The sequence below is a fragment of the Phoenix dactylifera genome, chromosome 11, assembly GCF_009389715.1.
Source record: "Phoenix dactylifera cultivar Barhee BC4 chromosome 11, palm_55x_up_171113_PBpolish2nd_filt_p, whole genome shotgun sequence".
Taxonomy (NCBI): Eukaryota; Viridiplantae; Streptophyta; class Magnoliopsida; order Arecales; family Arecaceae; genus Phoenix; species Phoenix dactylifera.
In genome coordinates, this window is record NC_052402.1 from 1,353,061 (window position 1) to 1,364,589 (window position 11,529).

Sequence of the window (11,529 nt, forward strand, 5' to 3'; positions counted from 1 at the left end):
CTATAGAAAATAGAACCCATATGGCCATATGGATATAGGAAACCTACTTTTCTATAGTTGGAAATTAAGGTAAAATCCTTTTTTTTTTCCGAAATGCTCTTAATCCTCTTATTTTTTTTTCTTGTAGTCAATTTATTAATGGCACAAAAATATTTTATACAACTTGATCAAGAAAGTAGATACTCAGTCAAATATGCTTGCTATGCTATTTTTCCATGATCAATGAAACACGCCATGACCACTTTTCTATGTACAATATACCCCACATTAACTTTTCATTAACTTTTCAGAAACATATTTCAATGAGATAAAATTCTTTCTGCAAACTAAATAAGTTCTAAGTGTATACTGAAGGCACCCCTGTTTTCTTGTATAGGTTCATTTTGTTGAGGTTTCTTGTGGGCATCCAAGGGTTTGGAAAGAGCCACAGATTTCGATCACTTATATTTAAATCCTAGCAGGAGAGTGCTACAGGACTTTAGAAATCCAATGTGCTTGTGGAGAACAAATACAACAGAAGGTAGTTCCTAACTCCTTTCAGCCATAATATGATAGAATGCTCCTATACATCAGAAGAATCTAACTTGATACCATGAAGCCGCTTTCAAAGATAGTGCTTGTAGCTCCTTTTTCTTTAGATGAGAGGCTTCCATAGTTTTGTCCAAGTATCTTGTTTTTGGTTAATCACCCGACTTGTATTTGGTTAAATTTTAATATTAGTTTAGCATCGTAGTAAAATTTATGCAATATCATGATTTAGTAACCCTAGGGCTTTTAGTAAAAGCAAAAGGAATAGTAAGCCGCTGCTTTTCCTCATTATTGCTATACTACACTTTTTTTATGTAACCGAATTTTATTTATACCAATCTAGAAAAATACATTGGGACTAAACTGAATTCTATTTATTGCTACGCTTTGAATGTATTTGTTGTTGATGCCCGACTTGTCTCAAATTGAATTATTTTTCATTTTTTTCCCCAAGCATCTGGCAGCAACATAGTTTCCATCATGATTGGCACTCTGAAGTTGTATTTGGGGTTAATGCCCAAATCAGAATTCTCCATGAAGTCCTTCTTGGGTCTCGTTGGTTTTTTAAGAGCTTGACATGAATCATGCGTTTATTGCGGTATCTAGTATCTTTCAGCATAACTTACATGTGGAGAAACATCTCCAATTGTAGACTGTGATGTTAGAGAGACCATTAGATGCAAGCTGGCTGTCGATCGTCACCTTTCCTCCTCAATGCACTGAATTGATACCTTGACCTAACATCGATCGAACTATAGCCTATTCATCCAGGGATAGCAGCAACTCTCATCTTTTCTTCTGAATTGCATCTAACATCAGCTGAACCAAAGCTGATTCATCCAAGAATGGCACCACGATCTTCATACAATCGTTGTTGCATGTAACGAGCGCACACAATTCATTGAAGGAGAAGCCATTTGCAGTTCCTATGATGTATTCGAAACTTATGGGGAAAACAAATCAGTTCAGATAGTCCTCTATAGCTTTGATGGAGCTACATCGCAACCTAGCACCAATTTGAGAATTACCAAACCCTATAAATTGTAAGATGCTTGTCTGCTTGTCAGGAGGCTCATTTGGTCCTATGTGACAATGTGACATGCTTTGGTGGCTGGCATTCGCTTTTCCTTCACATGCAAGCAGCGGGGGATCTGCTAAATTGGTGTCGCTCGTTGGACGACGTTACGTCGATAAACAAAGTAATATAACATGATCTCAACCGTACCCCATGCTTTTGTCTTCAATCCTCGTAATAATTAACAAACTGCTCCAATACTATTGCATCCGACCGTTGCAGCAGTGGGTCCACGTGAATGAGACGCACTCATCACATGGCCCATCAGCAGTCAACGTGCATTACTGACCGTCCAAGAGTTGTTAGATCTGATGAAATCCAGCGCTGGTGGATTCCTTTGGCACACATCTCTTCTCCCACATCCATTCAGATTTTCGTAACAATTTAGTACCATTTGTCCGCTTAAAATAATTAGAACGCAAGATTCGACGATTACGGACCGTCTGATCAAATCTCAATCGGACCACCGAAGAAATCGTTGGTCTCTCTTTTGATCTCCACGCACACGCTATCTTTTCCCGCCCGGGTCTACCATCGCGGACCACGCCGTACTACCCGATCGTTAGATTACTGACCGTCTGATCAGTCTCTCTCGTCCGTAGTCCTGACGGGGGCCACCGATCGGACGGTTCTCGCGGAGTGGACCCCAACAAGACCAATTGTGGCGGGAAACTGAGCACGCACCGACCTGGCGTGTTTCATGGGGAGACAAGTTAGCCGGGCGCGGTTCCCAACAAAGACACGTTGGGCTAAAGTGGAAAACTCCGTGTCGGTAACCACACCGGTCGTGATGTGATCGCGGAAAAAAGATTCCACGAATCGGGACGGCTCGGCTCGGCGGCTCTGATTCATCGGCTAAGGACAAGCGGCCGGCCACGGACAAAGCCACGAAGGACGAGATGAGGACCGCCTGGAGGCATTCTCGTAAATAATTTAGATATGGGAGGGCGAATGCATTCGATAAGTTCCAAAAATATAACCCCTACTCCGCCATCCATCCCGTCCGACTCCACTGCGACTCTCATAGCTATTAACGTCGATCAGGTGTGTTTTTTCTTCTTCTTTTTAGTAGCTCCTTTTTTATGGTTCTTTTTTTAGGGTTTTGTTAAATTTTAGAGCTCAATTTTTTTTTTTTGTTAATCGGGATGGGTTGGAGCTCGTGAGTGATCTGCTTCGTTTGTTTCAGATCTTTTGCCGCTGTTTGTTTTCTCTTCTTGGGTGGGTTTTGGAAGGAGGAGGAAAGATTTCAGGTATGTTTCGATCTTTTTTCGTTTTAGTGTTTTGTTGATGTCAAGAAAGGAGAGATATTGATAGAATCGTTCGTTTTTTATTTGCATGCTATGAATTTTAGCGGGATGTGCTGTGGTTTGTGCTTTGTAGTTCCGTTCCTTTTATTGTTTTTAGATGTGAGTTCAGATGGGAGTTTATGGTGTTTAATCTGAAGGAGACATATTTTCTGTATTGAATTTACATGATTTGAATGAAGGTTGGAGGAGATTAGGTTGAAAGTTGGAAGAAGAGCTTGATGGACCATATTATGGTAGTTTTCTTTGTAAAGAAACGGAGCGGGATGATGATCCCTAAAGGGTGTTTGATTTTTATTTTTTTGAATTTTAGTACAGTAAAGTATATTGCTGTTGTGTAACATGTATTGCTTTTGTGTAATATGTACTTATTTCTAGATGGAAATTTGATGGTAATTATGAGGAATTTGCATGTGGAGTGGGTTGGATCTGCCTGAAGGATTTTCTGGGCCTTACTGATTTTGGGTGGTTTTTGCATTGCATTCAGGCTAGTGTGGTGTGGTTGGACTTGAATTTCAGGCCTATCTTCTCTGTCGCACTGGGCCTGAAACTTGTTAGAAATTTCGAAGAAAGTTGCAATTAAATATTTACTAGCAATTCATTAAGAGAAAGCTTGCCAACTGAGGACATGTTCTCTAAGGCTTGTTAGGGCAGGTTAAGCCTAGCTTGCTGGCATCCTTAAGTTTGGATTCTTGTTCCATTATTTTAGTTACTTGTAGTATTTAATAGGAATTCGAGGAAAAATAAATCTTTGAAAGCAAGCAGAGGTTTTACAATTCATGTTTCCTGCTGGACAGGGACCTTGTGGAAGACTAACATAGAAAACCAACAGCAGGAGTCATCTTGATAAAACCTTTCAAGCTATTCGCTACAACAATGGCATCAATCTTATCCTGCTCCAAGTCTCTCCATACGAGTAACATGACTTCCCTTCAGAATCCTCACGAGTGTGTGTGAACCCACATTCATAAACAAAAAAACATGCACATGTGTGCGCACACTCGCATAGAGAGAGGAAGAGAGAATCAAAACCAATGTATTTTGTAAAAAAGGGTGAAACCACTTAAACTAGTTGGAACCAGGAATCGCCGAACCGACCTGTACCGACATCGGCCCAGGATAGTTCCGCCGCTCATGTTGATTCAACCTCTCCTTTATAAAAACCTGGCTTCTTAAGGCTCTCTTGCGATGGTTCGAGGGTCTTTGACCTCCCCCCTGGTTCAAGAGTAGTTCACTGGTAAGCGGAAATGATGCCATGCTCGCTCTATCAGGCAATATTCATCAAATTGATACTAGAGGGTATACTAACTAGCGACCGGGTCGACATGGTACAGATTCGTACCGTGCCATTTCGGGACATTTTGAACTTTTTTTTTTCAAATTTCAAATTGAAATCAGTAGATTTGCCAAGTTCACCAAAGAAAAGTCGGTATATGGTTTGTCGACTTTAATTCGAAGTTTAAAAATAAAATGTTTTGAAACAGTGGACCACGGTTGCAATCCTCTATATGATCCCTTTATCCTTGTTCGATAGATAGAGAGGGAGAAAGAGGGGGAGAGAGACAGAGGGAGGGTGAGAGAGGAAGAAGGAGAGGGTGGGAGGGGGGCAGCGAGGGAGCGGACCTTCACGAGCGGGGGAGGGTATGGAATTGAGTTGAGAGGAGGGGAGCACGAAATCAAGACATGAGGGGAGGGGAGTCTCGGAACTGAGTTGCGAGGAGGAGAGTGTGGAACCGAGTCGCGAGGGGGAAGGGCAGCGTCGGAACCGAGTCACAAGGAGGGAGAGAGTTTCAAACTATTTTAAAAAGAGGAACTATGCTGGTCTCCAATCGGTCTAGTTCGATACATCCCAAACCAACCGATTGGGCATGGTTCAGCAGACCTTGCTAATAGGGTTAGGGAGGTACAATAAACGATATGCCTCTCTTCGACTTGGCCGTTATCTACCAGTAGGGTTAGGGAGTCACAGCATAGATGCTCTCTTCCACTCATGGTGGAGATTCGGAAGAGCCATTGAGAGGAGAGTCACCGGTAAGCCTCCCCCCTCTCGCTCTCCTTCCTCTCCTTCCTCTCCCTATTTTTGTATACCCCAGAACGACATGGTATGGATCCGTATTGTGCCAAACCAATCATTGGCCAGTACAACCTCCACTACCGGTTCGGTGAACCGTTGTTGGAACTAACTGAAACATAAACTAGTTGAAACTGATTACAACTCTGAAACTAGGTGTGTTTCAGATTGGTGTTGATAAAAACTTAGAACCTCATATACATGCAACACCTTATCAATGACAGAGCATTTTGTAGCGTAGATCCATGAGTCATCTGGCCCTTAAGACTAAACTAACTTAGTATGATAGCTACTTTATTAAGTTATCCAGTATTTGCATGGTATCTCAACTTTAACTACAATCATATGACAATAAAACTTATCAAATAGGCTTTCAAATCTATTGGAGTTGTTCCTCTATGAAGGACAACCATTCTCTTATAGAGTGTACAATTGCTTACATAGTAACCTTATTGCACAATGTTGAGCTTGTCCGACATCAACATTGTGGTACATTATTGCAAAATGTTGGTACAAATAGAATCATCCAAAGGAAAAAGAAACTGACCATCATCAACAATCCTATTGTATCAAATTCTCATTATCCTTTGGATCTAATTTTTAAAGCACCAATGCATAGATGTCCCCCACCAGTATTCTAGAACCTGATCCAGTGATTACAGGACATCCTACTTGGTTGGATTATCTTGAATTGTCTGCAATGAAAACAAACAATTTGACACAGATTATGGCTCAAACCATTGGCTTTGACACCTAGAGTTATAAAAAATACCAAAAGTTAAGTGACAACAAAGTACAATAAACAAGCTACGTGGTTTGGCAAAATTCTTATATTTATGCCGAGGCTTTCTTAGCCCTGTTATAATACAACACAAGGTACAAAGATTCAAGAAGGAACGAGAGCAGTAAATGATGATATGTATGTCATTCAAGCCCTTAACCATGATGATGATGCCCTAATTGGCCATATATCCAGACCTCCTAGAACTCTACAGTTGAACATAATTTCCTTAAGAAATTCTATGTTTCCTTGCAACCTTTTCTACACTAATACTAAACCTCCTTGTTGTTCTTATTTGGATTTACAGGAGAGCATAAATTTTTCCTCTATGTTCTATCTATAAAAATCTGAGTTGGTGGGGGTTAATATTTAGTTTTTCGCTCAACAGCTAGCATGTTTTCTTCTTTCTAGGTTTCATAGGCAAACATGCATCTAAAATGTTCAATACCTGCTTATCATGATTTTTACCATGTTAATCTTCTTGCTGCAATTTGTTTTCTAAATGCAAAGCCCGTTAACTATCTCATATGCAGTAAAATTAACATAGGCTTTTAATTGGTCTCTAGTACTGAAAGATGCCGCATATTGTAATAACTGGAACTTTTTTGGGCACTATCTACCTGTCTCTGTAGAGTGTCTATGTCCCTGCATTTTATGGTGTAATTAACTGTTCATTTGACCCAGAAAAAGAACCCAATTTCAATGAGTTTTGATCATTTGCTTTATAAGTTAATTTCACTTTCTGACCTAGTTTGTTATGCAGTCTATACTACAGAAGCTATGCCACTGCTATCATCTGCATGTCCTGGATAAGACTTCTTTTCTTGTATTTTTCAGATTCCTGGTGCATGAGAGCTCAAACACAGACAAGTTAATGGAAATAAGTTTTGCTCAGAGACTACTGTGAGTGGTTCTTACTGAAGCTAGGTTTTTAGGGATGAAGAATAAACACAGATTTGAGAAATTCTTAACTTCCATTTTTGGGACCCACGTTGATCCCGAGAACTCAGAAATGTTGGAGAACAAGAAAGGTACCACTCCTGCATAAACTCTGCATAATTTTTTTTAAAAAAATCCTGTTCTTGTTGAATTATGTCCTGAGATTTGTCAATACTTTCTACAAATTTGCTTCCATTGATCAAAATGAAGACCGGGTATGTTTCAGCTTGTCTTTTGATTGATCTTTTATACAAATGCAAGTATTGGAGATTTTTTAACAACATTTTAGTTATAATCTATAAGACTGTTGCCTTTATATGTTTATTGCCATATCAGTTTGTTCAGTTTTGACATGCAAACGTATTCCGGTTGTTCTACTGTCTGATAGTGTACATTCGGTTAATCTGGGTTCTTTTCCAGGTCATTACACTTTTTCCAAAAAAGTAGTGTAAGCAAAACGGATGGTTTCATTTTTCTTTTTTGCAGATATTGAGAAGAATGTGGAGAAAATACTGAAGCTGATAAGTGAGGAGGAGAGTGATGCATCTGCAAATTCATTTGACAAGTCTGAACTAGCTTCTTTTATTAAGGATTTTCACAATGGCTACCAAGCTCTCTATGAACGTTATGATCATTTGATTGGGAAGTTAAAGAAGAAAGTTCACCACAAAAGAGGAGACAATGGAAGCTTTTCATTTACCTTCGGTTCCTCTGAATCAGACTCATCAGATTCGGGATCTGAAATATTTTCTCATAAGGAGAGATCAAGCAAGATTCAAGAAGGGGAAGTGGAAGTGCAGATCTCGTTAGAAGATTACCAAACTTTGCAGGAACAGTTGGAGGTTGCAAAAAGGAGAAATAATGAGCTGCAGACTGAAGCTGCCACACTGTTTGCAAAGCTTTCTGAGTTTGAAAGACTCCCAGCTAATTTGGCAGAAAAGGAAGCAGTAATTGAGAAATTAGAGAACAATCTCCAAACAATGGCGGAGAGTGTCAAGCTCTTGCAAGCTGAGAATGGAGATCTTAAGCAAAGATTAGAAATTTTCTCTCAAAAAGAAGTTGACATGAATCAAAGGATAAGAAGTTTTAATGAACAAAATGAAAATCTGATATCAGAAAATGCAAAAGCTTTCAGCAGGCTACATGATGCAGAAAAAACCATAGAAGAATATAGACTTGAAATTGAACAGATGAAAGTTGAGATATCAAAATTGGTATCTCAGAACAGGGAATTGAAGCAAGAAATGGAAGACGAAGCTCATCTGGTGGATGATTTGAATCAGCAATTGAGCAATACAAACAAAGAAAAAGAAGCATTAAGTTCTGAAAGCTTGGTACTTCTGAGCAAGGTACAGGAGGCAGAGAAAGCTTTGGCAGACCTCAGAGATGAAGCTGACCAAAACCTGAAATTGACTACTGATAGGCTCTCTTCTGAGAATGAGCACTTGTTGTCCGAGAATGAAAATTTGAAACTTAAGCTGGAGGATTCTCAAAGAAAAGGGGATGAACAGAACCAGAGATTGACAGCTAGTGAAGTAGAGAAGGGGGCTTTGGAATCACAGATTTTAAGGTCGTCATCTCAGATCCAAGAGGCTGAGAATACCATTAAAATTCTGACTGCTGACTCTGAGCTGCTGAAAGATGAGCAAGCAAAATTGCTGAATATCGTTGATGATCTGAACCAGCAATTAAAAACCAAGAAAGAGGAACTTTATGCTTTGCAATTGGAGCATAAGGAAGCTGTGGAAAAGACTCAACAAGCACAGGATAAAGAAGAAATGCTGTTGGTGGAAATAGAGAAAATGAAGAAAGATAGCTCCCAATTGTTGCTTGACTATGACGACCTGAAGCAGGAATTGAAAGCTAGAAACCAGGAAGCATCTGAGTTAAAACAGAGGTTGGAAGCAACAAATGATGAGAAGAATTTGTTGACCACAGAAAATCTAGCACTTTCAAGCAAAATAGAGCAGGCGGAAATCGATTTGAACAATTTCAAAGCTCAGATAGAACAACTAGAATATGATAAATCTCAGTTGCAGGTCAAACTCTGTGACCTGGGTGTTGAACTGGAAGGAGCCCATCTCCAACTGACTGATCTGAACAAAGAACTTGGAGTTGCAGCAGAAGAAATTAATAAACTGACCCTGGAAAATTCAAGGTCTATGAGTGAGTTAAGGCAGGCAGATGCTAACAGTAGGGAAATAGAAAATGAGCTGAAACATTTGAAAGAGGAAAATTTCATACTGCAAGAGAACATGAGCAAGCTGGAGGAGGCTGAGAAGATCATAGACAATTTAAAGGCTGAAGCAGAACAGCTAAGATGTGGTAAATCTCAGTTGCAGATTGAAAGTAAGGAGCTAGAAAATGAGCTGAAACAGTTGAAAGAGGAAAATTTGATACTGCAAGAGCACGTAAGCAAGCTAGAAGAAGCTGAGAAGATCATAGACGATTTAAAGGCTGAAGCAGAACAACTAAGATGTGGTAAATCTCAGTTGCAGATTGAAAGTAAGGAGCTAGAAAATGAGCTGAAGCAGTTGAAAGAGGAAAATTTGATACTGCAAGAGCACGTAAGCAAGCTAGAAGTGGCTGAGAAGATCATAGATGATTTAAAGGCTGAAGCAGAACAACTAAGATGTGGTAAATCTCAGTTGCAAATTGAAATGGACGATCTGAATCTCAAATTGGAAGCAACAAATCTCCAATTGACTGATCTGAACAAAGAAATTGGAGCTGCAGTGGAAGAAAAAAATGCATTGGCCTCAAATTTAGAGCAGGCAGAGGCTAATGTTAAGAAACTAGAAATTGAGCTGCAACAGCTGAGAGAAAAAAATTCCATGCTGCAACAAAGTAATGAAAATCTGTGCAATCAAAACACTGATCTGGAGAGAAGGCTGGAAGAAACAAGAGCTGAAGTGTTAGCGATCCGGGAGAAGCTTGAAGAAGTAATGAAGGAAGCATCCATCCATGCAAATGAACTTCAAACAGAGCTGGATTTGCTGCACATCCAGCAAAACAGAGGGGAAGAACATATGAGAATTATTAGGGATGGATGCTCAGAAAATCAGATTTTGATGAACAACTTGGAAGACAAGCTAACTAGTAAAATTTCCAATCAGGAAACTATGCTGGAAGAGCTGAGCAGTAGCTTCCTTGAATTGCTCAATGTGTGCAAGCAATTCAAAGATCAGTATCAGGAGTTACATGCGAGGCTTCATGGTGCAGAGACTGTTATCAAAGAGCAGAACAAAGAAATAAGGAATTTGGTGGGGAGTCATAACGAACTCCTAGAAAAACTCTCACTTTCTGAATCAGGAAAGGCAGATGCTGATAAAGAGATTGCAATTTTACAAGGACAAGTTCAAACACTCGAAGTCCAGCTCCGCCTATCAAACCAGAAGCTTAAAATAACTGAAACTGAAAACAAGGAGAGAGAAGAAAAACATAAGAAGATGATGGAAGTGTTGCAGGAGAGATGCACAGAACTTGAAGAACAGAAGCAGACATCTAGTAAAAAGTTGGATTTCTTGGAGAATAAGCTCGTAAGAGTGAAAGTAGAGGTCAACTCTGGGATTTTAGCTCTAGATACAAAACTTGATGAGCTACAGTCTCTCTTTGAGCAGAAACACTGTCAAATCCTAAGTAGATTATCGATTTGTACGGAAGAGCTAAAGACCCTCAAGAATAAGTTGGAGGAGCGGCTTTGTGAAAAGGAAATATTGATAAGAGAGAAACATGAGCTGACAGTGAGATTGAAATACAAGGATGGGATGATCTTGATGTTAAAAGATGAAGCAGGGAGTCTTGAAGCTAAGTTGGCGGAGAAAGAAAAAGACCTGGAGAAATTGATGAGAAATATGGACGAGTCTGAGAAGAAGATGGTGGATCTGGAGAAGAGGGTGAAGGAGAAGGAAGAGGAGGTGCTGGGTAAGAATGATGAGAAGAGGGAGGCCATAAGGCAGCTGTGCTTGTTGATCGAATACCACCGCGAGAAGTGCGACTATCTTTTTCGATACCTCTCCGCGATGCTTAAGAGAAGTGGGCGTTCATTGTGAAGTTCTTGTTTTCCCCATCCCTCCTTCATATGATTTTGGATAATCAGTGATACTGTTATTTTCTTTGTTTGTTGGAATGAGCGCATGTTAAAAGAGAATGGAAGCTGTGGTTCAGCTCAGCATAAGATCGTTTAAAAACCTATGTTTGAAAAATGTCAAAGGTTAGTTCATGCATGCTCCATCGACTCATATGGTCTGCAAAAGAGAGTGAATGTGATGTGACTGGCATACTGGGGGAAATGGTAGGCCCACTTTCGCCCCAAGAAGCGCACTTTTCTCCAAGATATTCTAGGTATTTCCTTTCAAACTTCAAGAATTCGTTTATTATTGTGCTGTAAAAATATGAGTTCGAGGGACAAAGGATACTCTAGTAGCTTCCTGTAGAGAAATGATAAGACTTTTTAGGCCTCAGGTTACTTTTTCTTCATTAAAATATCTGGTTATGCCAAAAAAAACGAAAAAACAAAAACAGATTGATTCCGTTTTTTTTCTTTGCTGCTTCGTTCAGCATATCTAGAATTCTCCTCGTTCAGCTGTTCAACACAAAACCGAGATTCTTTTTGCTTCATGTTGTTTGATTCTCGGTCCTTTGTCCTCAATTGTTATTGTTTGATTCTCGGTCCTTTATCCTCAATTGGTGTGGTTCGTACATATCTAGCTGTTTGGGTTGCTGCAAGTGGAGGTACTAGTAAAATGTAAGCTATTTTTCCTTTATTTGTGACAACAGCTAGGATGTTTTCAGGGACTCGCCCATAAAAACTGGACAACCTCATGCTGCA

General features: G+C 39.8%; 1 protein-coding gene across 4 annotated transcripts; it reads left to right on the forward strand.

Moving 5' to 3' along the window:
- The first annotated feature begins 2,573 nt into the window (after positions 1-2,573).
- Positions 2,574-11,161, forward strand: LOC103708347 (COP1-interactive protein 1). 4 transcript variants are annotated; one of them, XM_039131194.1, is made up of 4 exons: positions 2,574-2,647; positions 2,790-2,853; positions 6,523-6,790; positions 7,185-11,161. In XM_039131194.1, exons 3-4 carry the CDS (start codon positions 6,697-6,699, stop codon positions 10,748-10,750), a joined length of 3,660 nt encoding a protein of 1,219 aa, XP_038987122.1. In that variant the 5' UTR covers positions 2,574-2,647; positions 2,790-2,853; positions 6,523-6,696; the 3' UTR covers positions 10,751-11,161. The 4 variants fall into 4 exon arrangements, with proteins under 4 accessions (XP_038987122.1, XP_008791453.2, XP_038987123.1 ...); XM_008793231.4 differs by having other exon boundaries at positions 6,597-6,790; XM_039131195.1 differs by lacking the exon at positions 2,574-2,647 and having other exon boundaries at positions 2,702-2,853.
- Positions 11,162-11,529: the final 368 nt, after the last annotated feature.

Coding starts and splice junctions, on each gene's coding strand:
- LOC103708347 (XM_039131194.1), top strand. CDS start 6,697: ATGAAGAATAAACACAGATTTGAGAAATTCTTAACTTCCATTTTTGGG. Junction 6,791..7,184: donor AATGTTGGAGAACAAGAAAG/GTACCACTCCTG, acceptor TCTTTTTTGCAG/ATATTGAGAAGAATGTGGAG.